At 39.9% G+C, this 22,214-nt stretch overlaps 1 protein-coding gene across 2 annotated transcripts in view; it reads right to left on the bottom strand.

The window, feature by feature from the left end:
• The window catches only part of ctnna1 (catenin (cadherin-associated protein), alpha 1), a 91,734-nt gene that overhangs the window by 20,082 nt on the left and 49,438 nt on the right, over positions 1-22,214 (bottom strand). For both annotated transcript variants that reach the window (XM_028588861.1, XM_028588862.1), the window contains exons 10-15: positions 15,306-15,398; positions 13,588-13,744; positions 12,655-12,855; positions 10,152-10,303; positions 6,138-6,248; positions 3,947-4,128 (exon numbers count right to left, since the gene is read on the bottom strand). In XM_028588861.1, the coding sequence (XP_028444662.1) occupies positions 3,947-4,128; positions 6,138-6,248; positions 10,152-10,303; positions 12,655-12,855; positions 13,588-13,744; positions 15,306-15,398 (896 nt within the window). The remainder of the gene's footprint in view (positions 1-3,946; positions 4,129-6,137; positions 6,249-10,151; positions 10,304-12,654; positions 12,856-13,587; positions 13,745-15,305; positions 15,399-22,214) is intronic.

Raw genomic sequence — 22,214 nt, 5'->3', positions numbered from 1 at the left:
AAAAAAAAAACACACCTCACATCATAATGCATAATAACAGCAACCACTGATTTCTCCCTCATTTTTAATCCTAAAAATATCCCTTGCCTTAGCCCGGAAAAATAAAAAGGGCCAGCTGCTTAATTTCTTCTCCAGCTCTGAGCTCTGTTATGGCCAAGTAGCAATAGGGAAAAGCACAAAGAGGCCACAGGGATAGACAAGCAAACTCCTGACAGAAGGACACCCTTGTAAGATTTTCGGAATGGATTTGTACATGGAGAAGAAACTGGGGACTCCAGGTCTGGTGACAGCTGCAAGCCTCCAGATGGGTGTAAGCCACATCGGACCGAGCACTCCACAGCACAGAATGCTAAAAGACAGGTGGCTCCCAGATATTATGTTGCATGTTTCCAAGCCACACATGCCTTATTCATGAGTGCTGCCATACAGCCATAAGCGATGCAGGATTCAGCAAGAATCTCTCTCACTCTCTGCAGATTTGTCAGGAGAGAGGTTGAGAACAATTACCTCACACATCATTAACCTTGGCAGGGCTTTGTGCCAGCTCAAGGTTAAGGGGGCAATAATTTGGGCCCCGCTGAATTAGCCGGCGACTGACCTTCCATGTGCTATTACCACATGCAAGAGTCAAGGCATAATGTGAAGATATGTATACACATCCCGACAAACATCCATGTGTGTCAGACACAGAGACTGGCATATACAGACTGCAATCCAAAGTCTCTGAGTGCCAAATAAGAAAAGTCACAATACTAAGTCGTGGTATTAGCCCATAAATCAGCCAACTCTCAGAGTAACTGCACTATTAACACAGGCACAAAAGCCATTCCCACAACTTTCTTTAATAAACTCTATTTCAAATGGCAACAGCCGAGCATAGAGAATATAAATGTACTTATCAACACTGAATCTGGCCATATCGATCATCACTAGGGTCAAAGATTAACGCTTTACCCAAAATGCTCTCTGAATTTAAAACTTGGCAACCCATGATAAATATTACTCAACAATATTGTTTTTAATGTATTTAAAACCTGAGCTAAACATTATGCTTCCCTTTGAATTATACATTTAAACCTATAATGCAGAACCATTTCATATTAATGAATGTCCGTTACATTCAAGCCAATGCCAAATTAAGTTGATACAAAGCTAATAACGCCCATCGGCTCCACAAAACTCTGTATGGCTATGTTTACAAAATGGTGCCGTCCGGCGACTTTCGTGCGCAGCAGCTCGAGTGATGCGTTTTACGTCACTGCTGAGAAAGAACAGCAGCAACGGTCAGCTTTGGAGACAAAGAGGACACAAAAACTACAAGATAATTACCTCTTCTGAAGAGTCCATGTTTTCTCAATCCACCAATTTTCCCCTTGAGCTACTAGCAACTGATGGAGGAGGGGTGAGGGTGGTGCACGACCACCGACAGGTGCATTTTCAATAAACATTTAATTCGGAAAACCTTAGTTGCTGATTATATGCAAATATGAACGACATTAGAAATTAAAAAACATCCATTTTTTCAGGACGATTGTTATTAAATCCTAGATGAAATATGCAGGAGATAAGAGGCTTGGATTTTTTTATGGTTTAAAATCCAGTCAATGCCTATAAAGATGCCTCGTCAGGCATCCAATAAAAAACAGCATTTCTCTGCTTGTATTGATCAAACTTAAGCTACTGTGAATTAATCCACAAGTTACCATTCTCTTAAGCCTAACTGGCTAATGAACGAACTCTGATTTAGTGTTCATGATTTTTGCTTTCAGGGTGAGCGGCTACACTTTAGCAAAAAACAACAACTGATCTTCAGTAACACAATACCTTTTTGATTAGTATAAACAGCCCAAATCTTACCAAACACTCACATGATGCATTCAGCGCTTACTGGTTTGATACCGACAGCTCAGTACTCAAAAAAGCACAGAGAATCGATGTCGTATTCTCAAAAATGTATTGACAATGGTTTAGTTTTGTTGTGATTGTCTTGCTTAGTTGTTTTTGATTGGAAAAGTCCATCAAAACAAATTTTAAACTACAATTGGAATCATGCAAAGTGAATACATTTATTTGATAGAAAGTAATTCACAGCTAGTGTTGGTATGCCTGTAAAGGTGTACATGTAGAACAGGTTTTCCAGTAAATGCGGTATTAAAAAAAAAAAAGCTTCAATGGGCGTTTACCTTATTGGAAAATCTTTTTCAGTTGAATTCATTGGGTCTGCTTTATATTATAAAACAGAGAGAAGCAGCCTTTATGTTGATATAAAGATGTCACTGCAATCAATAACCTCTTAAAATATATACACACAGCTGACGCCATCTAATAAAAAAACATGGATGGCACTCTGAGATGGAAGCAGCATCATTTGCATTACATTTACATGTGCAGCAATGAATTTTTCTTGGTCCTTTGGATAAACAAGCAGCAAATAAAAAATTGCAGGGTTCTGTGCGACCTCACATCACTGGCTGTTAGTATTTGAAACTCTGCTCTAGCTTTCCAGTATTGTACTTCTTTGGCTGAGGAGACGGGATCGTTGACTTATTCAGAAAATGAAGATAGTGAGGCAGCATTTCATCATCATTACGGATGTGACTCACAGTTGGGCACAAAATGTCCTCTGAGTAATTAACTTGAAAATGTAAAAAAGGAACAGTCATACAAATACAGTCAGCTAGTCAAAAGTCACACACACACACACACACACACAGTGTGAGCTAGACAATCACAGATGGAAATGCTGTCCAACTCGACTTCTCGAATTCTTAATTTTAGCACACCAAGCGACAAATTCCAGTTATGTACACACATGCATGCACACTATCATAAACACAGTTATAGAACTAGTATATCCAAAAATAAAAAATGGGACACTCTTCTAGTGATGTCTGTTCTGTCCTGCGTTTCAAGGGTTTTACGAACAGTACTTCGCTAAACAAACATTTACAATATTAGAAAGCATTACACGAATGTTGTCTGGGCAAGAGCATTGAATCATTTTGGAGTGTTTTTATTTTGGTGGTGCTATCCTTTCATTTACATCACTAATGTTATAATGTGATTTTGATCAAATTCAAATACATTTTTATCTTTCTCAAGTAGGTGGTTACACAGTCAAGATTTGCCGAACGACCGCTTTTTTGCAGAAATCAATATTTCTGAAATGTGAAACAGGTTTTCAGCAAATACCCTGTTTGTAACCACAAATTTCAGACACACTTACTGATTTTTAGTAGAGGCATATTTTGAAGCCATTTTTACCGCAAAGATGATTTATACTATTCCAGGACACATTATGATTCCTAAGATGTTATTTTTGTTTCAACCATTTCTCCACCATCTTTATGGTCTCAACAAACCACTGACAAGGGCGAATATGGCCACCCTATAGCAGCTCTGCTGAGGGAGACTGTCCATTTAAGATTTACAGTACACACCCAGCTGTATTCGTGTACCAGAGAGAGGGAGATTTGATGCAGTACTTATGGTTGTGCATATTAAGATTAGGGGAGAAAGGAAAATAATCAAGAAGAAAATCCTACCTACAGTGCTGCTTAACGAAAATGAAGAGCGTTGATGCATGAACAGTATTGTTAAACTGGGTGCATAGTATTGTGCATATATGGGCAAATGCTGGGAAACAAATGTAGGCTTATTGGGTGATTGTATTTGGCTTAACTTAAACATGCATTCTGTCTTGGAGGCATTTTGCTTGAATTGCACATCTATTGGAATATTAATGTGAGGACTGTAAGATGACATGAATATGGGCGCTGCAGACTACAAACTTAAAAATGTGCAGCCATTCTACAAACCATTCATTCAGATATCGTGTGAGGCCAGAGAAATATCTACAATTATAAAATGGGCCATCGTTTACTTGGGGGGGGGGGGGAGAGGAAGATGGCTCTGAGTTTGAGCCAAGCTGTTAGTCTAAACTCACCTGGTGAAGTCTGTCATCTCCATCATGATCATGCACATCTGCTTAGCCAACACAATGATGTCATTGCCGCTGTCATCCCACTTGGATACCTCAGCATCCAGCTTGCTCTTCTCTTCCTGAAAGCTAGCCACCTGTTCAGCAATCTTCGCCTTCTGCTCCTGGGGCAACTGGGCCATGATAGCCTGAAGGAGGAATTATGGAAACGCGTAGAGGGTTAGCATACAAGACCTCAACACACTGTTACGGAGGCCATTTCTGTCTCCAGGGCATTTTGTTTTGAATCATCCCCTATGGTTTCCATGGAAGCACGGGTTTTCTTGCCAAGCAAGATCATGGTGTTGTTGGAGATCACAGCAGAGGACCACTGTGGTACTGTGGTGCACTACACTACTGTATTCCTTGTTCATTCCTTACATTTTAGATACTTGCTTAAATGATTGCTATACTCTCCTGGCCACTTTATTAGGTACATCAATACAATCTATTGCAATCCAGTACAACAGCTCTGCCACTAATTCTTCCTTTACAAAGCTTAAAATGTTCTTCCAAGAAGTGTTATGTTATGTTTAAGTGTTTTAGTCATCAAAATGCATTATAGGAGTGTTGGAGGAAAGTCTCAAGAACGAAAAATGACTACATTAATTGCCATGTCTTTTTCTGTAAATAGATGTCTCTAAGATGGACATTTTGCTGATTGGCCAGGTGAAGTGCAGACACTTTTTTTCGTCCCCCACCCACTACAAAAGCTAGGTTCAAAACGGGGTTCACAGCCATTAAGAAATAGTATGTGACATATTCTAGGAAAATATAGATTTATTAAACTCTATGCCTCTGGCCACTAAAGAAGATCAATATAAGGGCATGTGTTTGGCACCATTTCTATCCATCCTCTTGGGCTTGACCGGTAAAGGGCAGTTACCAAACAGGCAATCAGACATTCAATGAATGAGCTTGTGTGGCCGAAGTGGGCAAACACTTAAGAGCAGGAAATTGAATATCATCGCGAGAGTGTTCATTCTATTACTGGTAAATAGGACTCTCTCTCTAGAGTCACCTAACCTTGAATAAAGCGGTTTAGGGCAGTGCAGAGATGAAAAGCCCTTTTCCTAACAAAACAGCCAGATAATCTTTGGGGAACAAAACAAACAGCATGGAAATGTCATGATGGATCACTCCGCCATTAGGGATTTTTTTGGATTAATTAACACTTTTAACTTTTCTTTTCACCTCTCCTACTTGTATGAAGAGGGCAACCTACAGCAGACTCATTATCTGCTTGGAGTCTTTTCAGGGATGCTACGGAGTGCTGGAAAAGTCTAACCGGAACCTTCAACATCAACCACCAACACAAATTCACTGGTTCATACAATGAATTATTTAAAAACAAAAGAAAAAACAGATGGCGTGCATTATTATTATTTGTTTAGTTTTTTTTAAGACTGGAGGATGTAGTACACAAAATATTAATTAATTGTGTTACACCTACTCTGAGTCATAAGGGCTGAAGCCTGTCACAGCATCAATTAGACTGAAGGAAGGAATACGACATGGACAGATGTTGGTTATAGGACTAGAGGCTGAAGTATACTTGAAGTCTTCTAAAATCTTCAACTAACTTAACGTCTCTGAATTTTGGGTACAACTATTTTCAACACAATAAAAAGAGACCCAGGCGTAAACAAGAGTTCAATGAGGAAAAACTTGTTTTTAGTTATGGTGGCATCAAGCCAACTGTGCATAACCTATTAACCCGTGTTTCAAAGAATAACAGTAGCTCTGATAACATTAACATGAGCGTACAATTACAAAAGATAACAAATAAATTGTGTTACAAATTTAAAGAATGTAAAATTATTTTCTAGAACTACAGCCTTGTGAGTGAGATATCAAATTGCTCTTCTGACTATGTAGTATTCTGAATAAAATTTCATAGCGCCAATATGTATGATCAGTATGTAACCATCTTCAAGTACGACTCTGTTCTTTGGGGCACTAGCGAATGCAATCTCCTATATGGAAGATATTAAGAATACAAATGTGTGTTCTTTTATTACGTATATGTCTTTTTCCTTCCCACATATCTCACATTTCTTATCAAGTATTGTTGATGCCATTTGACAACTAGAGATTTTGAAGGGAGATCAGACTCAGGAATGTCTGTAAATAGTACAAGAAGCGTTGGGTATCTTACCCGTGCACTCTGGCCGGCAATACACTGGTCATCCTCTGTCTGCACGCTAGTCCTGCTGCGAACATCAAAGTCTTCAGTCTCAAAGTCAGAGTCGTCCAACTCCTCTGGAGTCTATAATGGATCAAAAGAGAGGGAGAAATGGGCAAAAGCGGAGAAAAGGAAGGTGGGTAAAAGAAACAAGGGGAAAAAGGTCAGAAAAAGAAGTTAGTTCAAAGTGGAGAACATAAAATAATATTGGCATACTACAGCCCTTTGAGCACAATCAAATAACCAACCTGCTTACTATCTATGAGAAATGTCTTGACGCTGCCGGCCAGGGCAGCATCAGATAAATGTCTTCTTCCCCATAGCTTGGTACAAGAAACGCTACACTCTAAATGAATTTGTAAATCAAGCGTAATGTGCTGCCTGTGCATTTTGAGAGGGAAAATGAAGGTACAAGCTGGTATGAAACATAGTGGGAGCAAAATACTTCAGAGTCCCATCTGTCGCTGCTATCTGTAGAAAAGGCGAGTGAGGCATGAGTTGTGTTCTCGAAGAGTGTTGCTACTTCATCTCTGAGCCTTCACCTCTTGTCTAGCTTTGAATGCAGAACAAGCTACAAGCAAGTATTTTCCCATGAATAAATAATATTAGAATAATTTATATCTCAACAGGTCATGCTTAAGGCAAAATACAATACTGACTGACAGGAAAATGTAGTTGGTGGTAATATGGGCACAGGGAAGATGATGTGGAGAGATAAAGGTGCATCATGACGCCTCGGCCGCTACTTGTGCTTATCCAGCTGTCTCAATACCTCCCTTCTGTAATGGATTTGGAGCCCTCACGTCTAAAAATAGCTGAAGGTCTCTGAACAACCTTACACTGCTTTATGAAATGTAGAGATGCTCTTATTCTCAAGGGAATAGGGGTATGGTTTTAGATACAAAGCTGTAGTGACTCATAGGCATCTCTTTCAACCCGGACAATGCTGCTCAGTGGCGCAGAGATTGCACCTGCTGTGGCCTGTGCAACAGATAACCTGTGAATGTGGGAGGCTCAGAAATGATAGCTCATGCTGTGCACCCACTGCAACACTACTGTAGAGAAATGACAATAGCCTGCAGTTTAATTAAAAAGGGTTTTGTCAAGGTAGTACTATTGGCACGGTAAATGACATTTTAATACAGTTTGTCATGCTGTGGCAAAATACGTTAATCAATATTTAATTTTGTAATGTCCAGACTCTTCACCGTCTGTCTAAAAGCTGCAATATTCAGTTCCACCTGTATCACCTTTGTATTGCACATATGACCACACCGTATCTGAAGTGTGATTGTTAAGAGAAGACACGGAGAGAGCTAAAATTATAGTCTTGTGACAACACTAGGAAGTAGGCTTTAGTCGTATCCAATATTTTTGTCGGCTGATGTAGATGTGGACAGGGAAGTCAACAGTAAAATTGCCCATTGCAATTATTTTTGTGACATTCTTCTTATAGCCTCTGTGAGTAAAGTTTTTAGGGACAGAGCCAGCTAAATCACCTTGGGCTGTGACGCACTGCACAAATCATAAGGTAATAACGACAGCTGCCCCCTGTATCTCGCTGTCAGCAGCTCCCTGACTTTGAGACGTTCGATGTCTGGGAGGCATATTCTCTGATGTTGCTGAAGAGAGGGCTCTGGCCACCTGTCAAATATCCAAGGGACATCCAACATAGGCTGCCTGTGCACCACTTACAGAGGTTAAAGACTTGTCTGTCTTAATAGCCCCAACCACACACTTGTCTGTTCTGATTTAAGAGTGGGCCACTGGGCCGCGCATGCATGTGAGGGTTTATAGAAAGATGGTTGGAGAGCAAGATAGAGTGTGTGTGTCTGTGTTCCAGAGAAGTTGTCTCATAGTCCTCAATATTTATATATTATATTTATAATATTTGATATTTATTTGGACTCCAAGCAGAACAGGCCTAGTGTCACATGTCAACTGTGCCACTTAAGGACAGTTCAGCCAAGCAAAGAGTTCTTCTAGATAGAAATTATTGTTTTTGATACACTTGTCTGATCTCATTACAAACAACAGCAATTAAGAGTACGCTTAAGTAGACCGCTGTGCACAGTCTTCTGGAAATTCCATCACTACCCAGCTAAGCAGCAGAGGCATTTTCTGCTGAATAAAAGCCAGAAAACCTGTGGTGATTAACTCACACACCTGATCAAGAAATTCTGGCAAACCCATGGGGAACTGCATCATTTCTTAGTTTTGAGTTGACTCTCATTCCTATCTCCTGCCCACAGTTAAGAATGGCAGAATTAATCTGACGGATTAATTATAGGTAATCAAGTTCTCTCTCTCTCTCTCTCTCTCTCTCTCTCTCTCTCTCTCTCTCTCTCTCTCTCTCTCTCTCTCTCTCTCTCTCTCTCTCTCTCTCTCTCTCAGCCTGCCCCACAGGCCCAATGTTAACAGCATAATCAATTTGGATAACAAGAGAGGAGCTGGGGCAGATGGGAAGTGAATGTAGTTCTCTGGCTTGAAGTCCAACTCAAGAATGCTAATTAAAACCTCCATCTTAAATCAATTGCTTATTATAATGCTAATACTGCATAATGGTGCCTCTCTCATTTGGTTCTTGTCTGTCTGAGCAGCATTATTCATAGGAGCCCAGGCACAGTTTTGGAGCACCATTGTCAACACAAAATGTGCTGTCAAGACTAATGATTGCAATTCAAAAGATTAAAGTGTTGAAAATAATAGAATAGAATAATAGAAGATGGCATAACACCACCAACCAGCACATTGTATCTCAACATAGTAAATACATAATTAGGTACTGTGACACATGAGATGCTGTTTAAATAAATCCACTTATTTCTTAATATATACAAAATCTAATTTGGCGGTGTTGAGTAGTCAAACTAGTTATACTATAAAGCCTTGAGATCTATCCATTTCTTTTTATAACTGGAGTGGGTTTTGTTGTTAGCTCATTGTCAGTCAATTAGGTACCCAACTACCATCTGTCTCAGTTATAGTTCTACTCAAGCAAAGACCATTAACCCACAGACAACTAAGGCTGTTGTTGCACTAGATTGCAAGTCTGGTCAATTAGGTCTGCTCTTGCATGAGACAAGTTCATCACTGGCTTCGAGGACTGCACGCATATAAAGTTTCTCATATATCATTAAAAGTAGCATCTGGTGCACAGACCAATGGCCATATTGTAGAATTACATTACACTACAATAACCAAGCACTTTTTAGTTGACTATCTCTTTACATAAATATTTTTTTTTTCTACTTAAAAACTAATTTAAAAAAAAAAAAAAATGAAATTTGAATGGTATTATAGGCGCCGATACCATGGGTGCTCCGGAGCTGCAGCACCCACGGAAAATACTGAGCACCCACGTGTGCCAGACTGCCAGTAGGCTACATTCATTTAAAATTAAACATTGCGGTTGGTGCTAAGTGGAGCGTGTGAGTGTGTGAGCGCTGATCGTGGTTACGTGTCAGTTAAACTTCTCATCTCCAGTCCTATCTGCATTTGTGAGAAGTGGCGCTGTCCAAAGTTGAAGGATAGCCTACTTTATGGCTTTATTATCAAGTTAATAGGTGTGTGTGTGTTTGTGTCGGCCGCTGTCCATTTCCTAAGGTTCTGAAATGCAAACATTTTTTGACTACTTTTTTTGTAGTCAAGCACCAGTGGGTGCACCCGCAATCTCCTGTGGAGCATTATAACTTCGAAAAACCACAGGTTCCAGTTAATCTTATAATGGATATGCGTGTTGTGTTATTTAAACAAATGATCGGGGAACTAAACACCTTTTTCGCGAGTCTCCTGATAGAGCTCAGGCCAGATCACAGCAGGGTCTGTGAAGGTGATGATATCGTCCATCGGCACAACCCTATTGCAAACGTTACTCGCTCTGTCCAGATTTAATACAGAACTTTTTATTTGTTTTAAGCTAATGGCAGGGCAAATAAATATTTTGCAGTAGAATAAAAAAATTAATTAAAAAACAGTGCGACTTACTCTGATCATGAGGACAGCCTTGCGAATGTCGCGAATGCCATCATATACAAGACGGGATGCGTCAATGAACTCATTCTCATCCACAGGTAATGAGGGGTTGGCACTCAAGGCCTCCACTGCAGACTCTACTTGCTCTGTGAACCGTGGCATGACTGAGAGATGGGAGATAAGGGTGGGAGGAAGAAGGGGAAGAGAAAAACAATATTGATGAAGATTCACTAAAAAAAACAAAGACAAGGAAGGTACACAACCTAAAATAAAATAATAAAAAAGGCACACTGTAAAAGAACAGACAAACACATACATTGAGTGAGGAATGGCATGTGCTATACCACAAGAATGTAAAAAGAAAGAAAGAAAAAAAACTGTCCAACATGTTTGTAGAGTGAGAGTTTACCAGAGATGTGTGCCTCAGCTCAACTTCCTTACTATTCCATGTTTATTACATTACTCCTGAGATTGCAGGTTGTCAAAGGCTACTTGACATAAACCATCAACAGAATCAGTCTACTGAGGAAATTATGTATGAGATTATTATAAATGATCCCCTCAAAGATATTACTAGTAAGGCTTATGTTCCATTGCCGGTGAAAATATTGCCCTCTAAATGATTAATTAAAAAGAGTAGTCATTACATTCAGCTTTGACGGATGGAATTTTGCACTGTTGGTCCATCTATTAGGGGTGTGCAAATAATAATAAATATAAATTCTTTTAGTCTCTGAAACTTAAAGTTGTTGCCCGGTTACATGTACAAATACTCGCCTATATTTGTCACACAGATGACAGTGCATGTCAGAACAGAAATTCTCCATTCAAGAGTGACTGTTGAGTTGAACTTGACTCACTGTATTTTGGAGTTGATATGAGAAAATCTGACAAAAAGTCTCACGACAGTCTCTGTCTCCCGATATCACCCACAGAAGAAATCCTGCTTGAGCTACAGCCTGCATTTCCCAATTTTTAATGGGCACACTATCAAGAGGATCATAAAGTTTCCAAATATGACAACCAACAAATCGTTCTGCCATCTTCTTAGCTTGCTGGCGATGGAAAGCTAACACGGCTCACACATACGGGCTGATAATGATACAGCACAGAATGTGGACAAAAACAACTTCTAAAATATAACTTGGGTTAAGATATTCAGGGCTATCTGACAACTGAACAGTGCCGGCTGTGCAGATTAGTAGTGTCAGTTGAGTCGGAGATGGATTGATCTCACAATGCAGCATTCATAAGAAATACAGGAAGGGCCTCAACTTTACTGAACAGAAAATTGCACTTTCCAAGCCAATTCTGGAGCTATCTGAAAAAGAGGGTTGGATGGTTGGGTATGTTCACCGTGCCTGTCTTACTTACACTATAAGGATAGAAACAGGTAAGGAATGTTTGACCTTCTTTCTCATCACACTGGGTCAAAACATGGTGTCCTTTGAGGGCCCATTGTATTCTAGTTTCATATACATAGTTACATCAATATAAAGCATAGCATCCCCTTAAGCCTGGTTCAGACGGCAGGATAATTAGGCCAATTTTAGCCCCGATTCACCCCTCCAACAATCCTAAGGATGCTCCAATTATCGTAAAATAATCTGATCAGATATTCCTGCCGTGTGTGGTGTGTTAAGACTGCTCTCGTCTGCTCGGAAGGACGTCGGGACCGCTCCGATCTCAAATCGGGGATATCCAACATGTTGGCTTATGCCCATCGACTTTATTTATTTCGATTTGATCTTTTTCGATACATCCACAACTGCAGTCCACCAGAGTACATTGAAACAAATATATTAACGTTTATTTCAACGGTAATTAATCTGTGTAATACGTAACGACATTTCTATGAGAAAAAAAAACAAATCACCTCCATATCATGATGTAGCAAGTATAGTCCATGCTCGCGTTGTCTTCTTTGACCATCGCCTTTTCGTTTTGTTTTCCGGTTAAAAACAAACTACAAACTATCGCCACTGCATCCTCTTCGTCCGCAATGATTGTTTACTCTGAAGTCACGTTTGATCTTGAGGGATTTTGCGAGATTTCCCGTCTGACCTGGGAATGCTCGGGAGTCAAATCGGTTCGTGTGTGATGTGTTGATTTTGCCATGTGCTGCGCACCACACACTGTATGACCAAAACTGTTAGACCCGTGATTTTTTATCGCCGTGTGTGGGGTCTCTCAGGATTGGAAAATAGGCCGACAATTTTTAAAATCGTCCCGTGTGAAACAGGCTTTATAATGCATCTATGAACTTTCTTGTGCATGTACAAAGTTAAAGCAATAAAACAACTTTGACTAAGGCAAAACATGCTACAATAATTCAAAAGCAAGATAATTAATCCTGGTGTGTCTGAATCTGAGTTATAACAGTTGTAATCATCTGAACACTCTGTTACAGTGACATTTTTTAGAATGAATGAAGGAAGAGTGAATGCAATCTTTTGGCAGAAATAATAATAATAACTATTCTTTGGCACGTTACATGAATTAGGTTTTGTGGTACCTGTGTCAGTGAGGAGCTTGGTGGCCTCCAAGACTTTCTCTGTGTAGATTCCAGGTTCATAATTGTCCATTTCAGAGGTGACCACATGGACGACTCTGGCAGCACGGCCTCGAATAGCCCCAGCAGTGCGATCCAAACCATCAACATCTTTCTCCTGCAGAGCGATGACACACTTATTCACATCCTCCAGGATGTGGTTCTCTGGGGACATAAAACAATGTTGCAGTTAGTGATGTGCATACTTTGTATTACTCAAACACTTTAATCCAAATATGCCATCATCCTGCCTGGATGCAAAAAGATTAGCGAGATTAGAAAGATGAACAATGTTATATGAGTAATACTAAGAAAATGCATATAGTCAGGGAATCCTCAGCCTTCATCTTGTGTTTGCATAGTCCTCAAATTAAGAGGGCCACTGGGATGCCCAAGCATAGGACGGGGAGGGCTGAAGACAAATCAGACTCCGACTGTTTATTAATGGGGTGCCTGTAAAATGCAAATGTCCACTGTGTAAATTACAGTCTGTCCTTGGCTGGAGGTGAGAGAAGTCACTCTGCTTAATGCTTAACGAGAACTCTTTAAGGGTATGTCCGACAAACCATTTGTGTGCTTTAACACACGTGACAGGATGTCAATTTCAGACGTAGTGCTGCTGATGCTTCAGGGCTTTCCTCTGAACAGCCCAATCAGCCGCTGTATGTATGGCGCTCATCAGAAAAGACTAATACCACCGATACTTTACAGCTATTTACCTCCTCTTAAGAATGGTCTTAAGTGCTTCGTGCAAATCTATCTTATTACCAATCAGCAGTGCGCTTTCCATTTTTACATTTGAAAAAAAGTCACAAATCATCAATGATCTAACTCAATAGTATGAAAAATTTATTTTTTTCCCTAAACGGCTATGACATGCAAATAATTACCACTCACCAGACACACAAAGGAAGTCATCAATGGATGTTATGTCATCAACGGCATCGGTGAGGATGCGGACCTGCTTCTCCCACTGCTCCTTGAACAAATCCATATTGTCCTGGGCCACCTTACTGTTGGGTTTGGCAGCAAGGGCTAACGCTGCATTAATCACCTGTAATCACCCAATTACAGCCATTAAAGCTCCATTACAGCATAGCTCTTAGCCACAATGTTGGGACTGCAGCATGAAGCCAATTCATTCCTGGGAGTGATAATAGACACTGAGTGTTTTTGAAAGATTGAATGAAATAAAACTAATAGCAGTTTGTTTTTGGGAAAGAAACATCTGTGAATATCAAAGCTCAGGATAAATGGGAGTCATTAGATGAGATTAAAAGGAGCAGTGGCAGCATAATGGCGAGAGCCGGCAAGTCTGAGGTACAAATCAGGGCCTGGTAGTTATAATGGTAAGAGGAATAAAGCAAAAGGGGGCTCAATGGTGGACACATGAACAACAAGACTTGAGGTATTGATGTTTTAGGTTTCTTCTTACGCTACCCAATTTGTCCCCGATATCCACAATAATGTGTGTAAAATTAAAACCCCAGTGATGGATGCACTAACCCTAAGCCCCACATCCATTTGCAGTTTTGGTATGACAATTATGTATCTAAACTTTTAAGAAGGAAGGAGGTTTTGGAAAAGGGTGGGGGATGTGCAATCACAGATCCAATGTTGTTCAGCAAAGGTGAGAGGGGTGAGTTGAGGGTTCAGAAAGTGCTCAAATGCACAGAAAAACATTGTCACTGTAAATGACCACATAAAGAAAACCGTTAAGTCTTTCAACTGTACTATCCGTGTTTCCATGTTTTTTTATCTAATGCAGTTGTTTCACAGTTTAACAAATGTAAACAGTGCGCCTTAAATTTTATAAATAATAATATAAATGGCTTATAGAGAGATGTTCCCGGTCAGTATTGTATTGCCCTTTGGTGTACAGAACCTTTTATTATCAGCGGGAGGGTGGGTAAGAGGTTGCATAGGGACAAATTTCTACCACGCCTGCACAGAGACCTAGAATTTAGTCCTGTTCCATTTGGCTTGGTTGTATGTTCCCAATAAAACAACAAAAATCAGGAGGGAAACCCTTGGGTGTTAATGTCCTTGTGCTGCACTGGCAACTTATTATTGTTACCACTAGCTATGCTACGTTTTGTTTGGCATGTTTGTGACCGTTTCCCATATTCTATTTAATTTCATTGTTGTTAAAATGAATACACTGTGGGAGGAAGGCCAAAACACCCACACGCAGTTTTGTGTCCATTTCATTCCACCACCGTTCTAGCACAAATGCCGATCACAGCACTGAAAGAAATTAGACTACAGTGTATTCATACCACCCTGATTCAAAAGAAAAAGAAAGCCATGTCTATTATTTGATTATGCTAACACTAACCAAATTAAGGTGTACATGGCAATTGCAAAAAATCCTTGCATGTAAGTAGTTGAATTCTTTGTATCAAAATCATGATTTTAATTTAAAAAAACAAATTAAAAAAAAACATTAGCGCTGCAATTTTACTTATAGTCTGGAATTAAATTAGCCACTATGTGTATGAACTATATTTTTATATATTGGCAACTCCTAGTGCTTGTATTAATAGACAATTTGGAAGCCTCTCAAAGAGGTGCACAATCAATGAGCAGAAGTTGGGGGCAAAACAGCCAGGTACCTGGGGGCAAAGAGTTTCCAGTTGAGATGCCGCCATGCGGACCAGCTTCACTCCCTCTTCATTGTTGGAGATGGAACATGCCAGGTTGGCCACCTAAACAGAAAGAAAGAAACACACACACACTTTTTAGCCACAGACAGGGGACTCTGACACAGTCTTATTTTGATAGAAACAAAGAAAGCATAATTAAACTTAAAGAATGCCTAACCCATTCTACCATAATAAATGTATCTATCAGAAATGGAGCAGCTCTGCAATACAACTAATCCCTGTGGAATACAAACCCACTGCTGAGGATTAATTTATAAAGCTGCTAAAATTATACAATATGATAGCACAGAGGGGGAAGGAGAAGCAGGAGAGAAAACAAAAGCTAAGCGGTTGAATGAATAGATAAACTACAAAAATAGTAAATTCCTCCAAATGTTAATGCAAGTTGTAGCTGGTGACTCAAAGACGTGGTTATTTTGTGACTAAATCACAAGGCTGCCAGATTGCCATTACGCTCTTGGATCAGAGAGGCAAATATTCCTGACACTTTCAAAAACGAGAACTGGAGTGCTGAGCTAAGCAAGTCTTCCTTGCTGCTGCCAACATTTATGGTTTGTGAGTATATTTTCTTGTATTGACCAACAAATCATGCTCTCGCACAATCATTTCTAAATATTCTTGCATCTTCCAGAGTAACATTATGCATCTACTCATATTCACAAAAAATTAGGTCAGAGACTTTGAAGATTCCCATTGGTTGGTTGGGATGTGCTGGCAACAATGCTGAAACAGAATGCCTGGGATGTAAGGAAGTGTGCCAAAGTGGGATTATCCAATGGACAGAAAATGTAATGAAACATAATCAATTACAAAGCCAAAAAACAACTCTTGATTGCACTACAGCAGAACAAGGACTGAAGTTGTTTTGTTTTTTTAACTATCTTATCTTCGTAGTTTCAGCCATCAAATCGGTTATATTTTACTCAACAATTGAATGACTGAGATCTGGGTCACAGAGCAATGTAAACAGTGAGACTATCACATAGGTTGTAAGGAAAACTATAGTTTGACCATAATATTATAAAATTGACTGCAAGTCAGTTATGATCATACACTGCATCGAAGAACTACATGCATTCTCAACTATCTACTGTAATTATTTTCTCTACAAAATAAGAAAGGAAAAGGTTTATTTTTAACCTGTGTAATCTACTGATTGCTCATGTTTTCGCTGATGAACTCTACTGGGGTCTGGGATCTCCAGATTTAAGCTGGTAGATAAAATGCTATTATAAAAAGGATATACATGTGGGGCAAATCTATGACAATAAGAATCAAGTTGTCAAAACAATATTGCATTTCCATTGAAGCACTAGTGGTGGAATGCATCACCGGCTGCAAGACTGGCAGAGTAATTGAGAGTAAAAGATCCTCTCCTCTTCCTCCTCAGTCCCCTCAATTCTACAAGAAGATGCCCCCACCTCAAAATTCCTGAGCAATTTTGCTGATGAGCACTTATTCCACTGCACTGGTGAAGCACTGAAACATTGATATAAACACATCCTACATTACTGTGCAAACACATGCAGGGAAACAGGGAGAACATTCAGTAACCCGAGAGGAGGGGTGAGAGTTGTTTGCATAAAGAAAAACTGGCACTTTATGGAGAGACCTGCGTTTTTACTTTCATGATCTTTCACATCAGTTTTCTCTTACCCTCACCATGATACCACTGGGAAAGCAACCATTTCAGCACAAAAGGGACTGTGGGGTAAGCCGAACAAGAAAATTCTAACCTCAAGTCAAGCAATGCCATTTCAATTGCTTTGCTGTAACCATACCATTTCAAGTGTCAGGACAATCCTATAAACTTTATCCTTATGGTGTACCGTAGGGCTGGGCGATATATCGATATTAAAAATATATCGATATATTTTTAAATGAGATATGGAATTAGACCATATCGCATATATCGATATAGTTCAAATGTGATCCTTGCTCCCATAGATATATACACAGATGTCGCCTTGAGGTTCTAAACATACGTCAAAACCGCCGCCATCTTGGAACAGGGGTCCGAAGCATTCAGATCAACGCTAAAGATGCCGGACTTTTGTACTGCTTAATTATGTTCGATAGAGGAAATGAAAAGAACAAACAGCAATGAATAACATTTAACAGGTGACAATGTGTTTTATGATTATGTATGCCGCCTTGACCAGCAATCTGAGCTCCGGCGGCAGCGGGAGGCGGAGAGCTCCGTGGCGGCCGCAGCGTCTCTTCCCCGGAAAAACACAGCTTTGCCTCGCTGCTGCGCGGTCCCGCTGATCCAGATCGGACCAGCCAAAGACAGAGTGGTGATCGGTAGGATCTTACACGTAGTCCAGGACGACCTGTATGTCGATATCGGCGGAAAGTTCGAATAAGTTTGCCGGCGGCAGGCGGACGGAGAGAAGCTACAGCGGGGCAGCAGAGACCGTCTGCAGCTGCAGGATCTGGAGCTCAGTGCCCGTTAAAATGACATGTAACGCATAAATACATACAGAAATAAATAGTGGAGGAATGAGCCTGGACATTTCAGTCTGTTTTAAACTTCATCTTGAAGCAGAAACTCTTAGTTCAGAAGGGTGAAGTTTCCGTTTGGACTCAGATCTGTGAACCGATCATAATAAATATTCTTTGTATTAACACATTAATTAGTTTCTTTGTTTTGTAGTCGATAGTTCATCTTTTAGTTTACTTAAGTGGAAGCAGTATCAAGTGGAAGAATGGGACTATAAACCTAGGCTTACAGGCATGAGGCATTACATTTTGAACAAAGTAGATTATATTAATATCAAAAGCTTAATTGACCTTTGGAACGAATCACAAATATGGAGCTTTGATTTCAAAAAAGGTACTCCTGTTATACAGTATTTAGGTTTACATTTTATTGTTATTTGAACAGCTGAGCATTTAATCATGAACCAGGTGAAGAAACCGGTTTATTATTTATTTGATTTTGCAACTGTCTCTATGAAACTACTTGTGACATGTCATATTTGATTTTGGCTTTGACTGAACATTTGCTCTCACTTTGCAGAAAAAAATATCGGGATATATATCGTATATCGATATTCAGCCAAAATATATCGGGATATGACTTTTGGTCCATATCGCCCAGCCCTAGTGTACCGTTTCTACCGCACCATCTCTTCATCCCACTGGCTTAGAAATGCTATGCGTGAGAGTCTATGTATAACATGATGGATATTATGTAGATTTAGAAAGATGATATGACAAACACATGCACTGCTACCATCTCATTATTCCAATATTATGCAATAAAAGCAGGATCAATGAATTACAGTGTGTCACGAACATGATGCAAAATAATATATATCCGTGTTAATAAGCCGACTTTGAAAAGCTAAGAAAATGCAGACAGAAAGCTCAAGGGAGTATGGCCAAACAGGGTTAGATACCAGGTCGTAAATATTCCCCCTTGGCTGCCAGGAGAGAGAGAGGACAGGAGGAGAGGAGGGTGAGAGACAAGGTGGTGTTTTGGAAGCTAAATATGCAATGTCATCATTGTATTAAAGCAACACTAGAGAACTGTTCCCGCTTTGGTCCCCCTACAGGTTGGAAGCGGAATTGTCCATTACATTATGCACATTTGCCAAATCGGGTAGCGGATCTGTAGTTCGAATGAATTTGACAAAGTAATTTGTAATGTAATGGACAATTCCGCTTCCAACCTGTAGGGGGACCGAAGCGTTCTCTAGTGTTGCTTTAAATAAAATCAGGTGTAAAAATGTGTAGCCATTTCTTTTTTTTTGGTCTCTCTAAAAGGTTGGAAACTTAAAAGTTTAGTCATGCTCAAAAACTGGCAAATTTAGTTTCTAATTTTAAACTAATAAAATCTCTTCCATTATTTTATTAATGCATGTAAGGGATTAGACTTGAACACTGAGTTATGTATTACACATCTGAACAAAGAAATGTAAAGATATTAATTAGCCTATTTTTCTGTTAGATGCATTAAAAAAAAATACTTTCAGCACAGTGGAAAAAAGAATATATATATCCAGGAGGGTTCTGGCAATTTTCACCCCTGATTACACTATTCCATTGGATCACTGGTCACACCTCAATGGAGGCATCTCTGGATCTTGACTTGTCATGTTGCAAATCTTTATGACTTATAGTAGCTTTTCACTCCAAAGCCCATAATCAAAACAGAATGTGCACTCAAAATAAACATCAACTTATCTACATAACATAAACTAACCCCTATCTAATGTCACTACCATCCCTTTGCATGGTTGAGAGCCCTCAAAAAAAGACCTTACATGAGGACATTACTTATGCTGTATATATTTAGCCGATTTTCTAAGCTACATTCTTCCTCTGTTAACTCCGTGCTAAAATCTCCACACCATTCCTGAGCACCCTGAAACCTTTAGGAACATGGCCATGAGGCAAGAACACTAAGCTCAGTCTATTTTTTCCCCCTGCTCTTAAGATGATGAATTTTACTGCTTAAAAATGCATACTAACATGGGACAAAAACCCACTAAACCATTGGATTTGGCAACAGATAGCAATATGAAACATTTGTGTGTTGTGACTACATTTGAACACAGCCTAATAACATTAGGAACAAATGGTCTCCCTCTCTCTCTCAAAATTTCAAATGAATGTGGGTCAGTCATAATGTTGCTTTCAAATAAGTGTGTGAACTAATGGACCATTTGCCCTAAGGCAGCCTACATATGCACAACTCATGTCATACAAACAAAGTCTGAGATTGGTGGCACTTTGTTGTTCTTGCCTCTGAATAAGGACATATTGCATATACAACATATTTGTTCCTTATCTGATAAGGAATGATTATGTTGCAAATGCAATGCAAAAAAATGTTACACCTAGCTGTGGACGTTGAAACTCCATTAATTTACATCTATAGTTTTTACAACGACTGGCAGGGAAAAAGCAACAAACTTCTCAGACGCTCAGGAATTGCTGCAAATTGAATTATAATTTCGGCCTGTTCTCGTGTAGGGAAACCTGATGTATATACCTATATTAATAATACCATCCAAAACAGCAGGCATTAGGGCACTCACGGACAGCTTTGATATATGATAAGATTTAACAGAACTATATATTATATCCAAACAAGCCTTAGCGATAAAGTTGAAGATTATATATTATATTTATATAAAAAAAAAAAAAAAACACTTCGCTGTCTGCCATTTCCCTCTGGAAACAGCCAGTTGCCCCCAGAGTGGCGAGGACCTGTATTTGGACCACGATGGCACAGTTCCGGCACGTTGCCCTCTCTACTGGACCTAATTCAGTGCATAGAGCTTTAGGGAATTTAAATTGGCATATTAGCCAGTCATCATCATGGCCACCGAAGTCTTTTTCTCTCCTGATTCTTCCATTGGAGTAGTCCTCCAGCAGTGCCATCATGCAGCATTACGCACGGAGGTCACCGCAGTATTTCTAGGTTTACAACAATTTGTGATTGTAGAAACCTTGCCAAAATCACAGCATCAACTAGTGGTATCCCCCACCCCGAGATACAATCTGAAGACGAAAGTCTAATAGGCAAACACACTTTTCTTCATGCCGGTTTTGTCACTAACAGTATTAAAGTTCGGACCAATAACGAGGACACATATGACGCTTACCCACTACCAGCTCTACTTGGCTCGACCACGGTGCCCCGTCCTCCTTTTTCCACTGCAGATTTAGACCGCCTCATGCGTGAGGCGATCGTGGCTGGTCGTCATAGCGACGCTGCAGGAAACTGCTGCGACCTTTCGCGACACGCACACACACAGAACATCGAAGGTGTGTTGTTTTTGATTCTCGGCATGTGGCTGTTGCCGCAGCCAGAAGACAAATTTTGTTTCAAAAGAAGCTGGAGGCAGCAAAAAAAAATAAATAAAATAAAACACTGGCTAAACTATTTAAAAATGGCAGGTTTGTTCAGGACACCCCCATCTATCCCTAGCAATGATGACGCAGTGATTAGTGAGGATTCTCTACCAATCAGTAGTCTGCAGGTTTTCACGTCACCTTTTGGTATCGCCTCAGCTCGCTTGGAACCTCAAAGGAGGCAATACTAAAAAAAGTACCTGTTGGCAGGTATTAAGGACTTCTTTTCATGATGGAAAACCAAAAAAGGAGAGTAGAGTGGAGGCGAGTCGAGCAGGTACCACGTAATGGAAAAACGCCATAAGTGTTAACGATTGCGCGAGAGCTTAACGTCTGTATTTCTAGACTTTGACATTTGATGATATATGCACAGTATTAAAGACAGATATTTAGTTATTTACACTGTGTTCTGCAGGTATCTAATAGAGTATTTGATGCTATCCTGTATTCCATGGAGTCGGGCCATCTCTTCCTCCTGCGCTCCTTAGCGGACAATGTGATGGTGAGACAGCGCCGATTAAATTAACAGTTATCACTCAGTACAAGCGCAAACAGCACTGCTGGATTTAATCTTCATGATAACGTGGATGATATGGAGTGAGGAAATGTGCATGAGGCATCAGACTTTAATATTACGAGTAATCGTTATTCCCACATTTACTTTCTGCAGTCTGACATCAGTTCACCACTTCACCATCTGCGTCGCCAATTCCCATGGTCTCCAAAATGTGCGTACACATGGGTCAGAGTTACCAACCAGCCATACTATCATCCACTAGTATGGCTGGGTGGTAGTTTTCCTGCAGTACATAATTTCTTCAGTTCCATTCTTGAAATTGAATTGGGTTGTTGAGGGCAGTTTGTTCCATTTGTCACTGGCGCAGCTGAAATTGACATCACACAACCCTGCCGATTTCAACACTAATTTCTAATCTACTTAATGCCATTCATACGTAACATAAGTCATTTTTTAAATCAAAGATGTGCTTT

The sequence above is a fragment of the Perca flavescens genome, chromosome 10, assembly GCF_004354835.1.
Source record: "Perca flavescens isolate YP-PL-M2 chromosome 10, PFLA_1.0, whole genome shotgun sequence".
Lineage (NCBI taxonomy): Eukaryota > Metazoa > Chordata > Actinopteri > Perciformes > Percidae > Perca > Perca flavescens.
The sequence above is the reverse complement of the archived record's forward strand: the minus strand, read 5'-3'. Positions and strand labels throughout refer to the sequence as shown.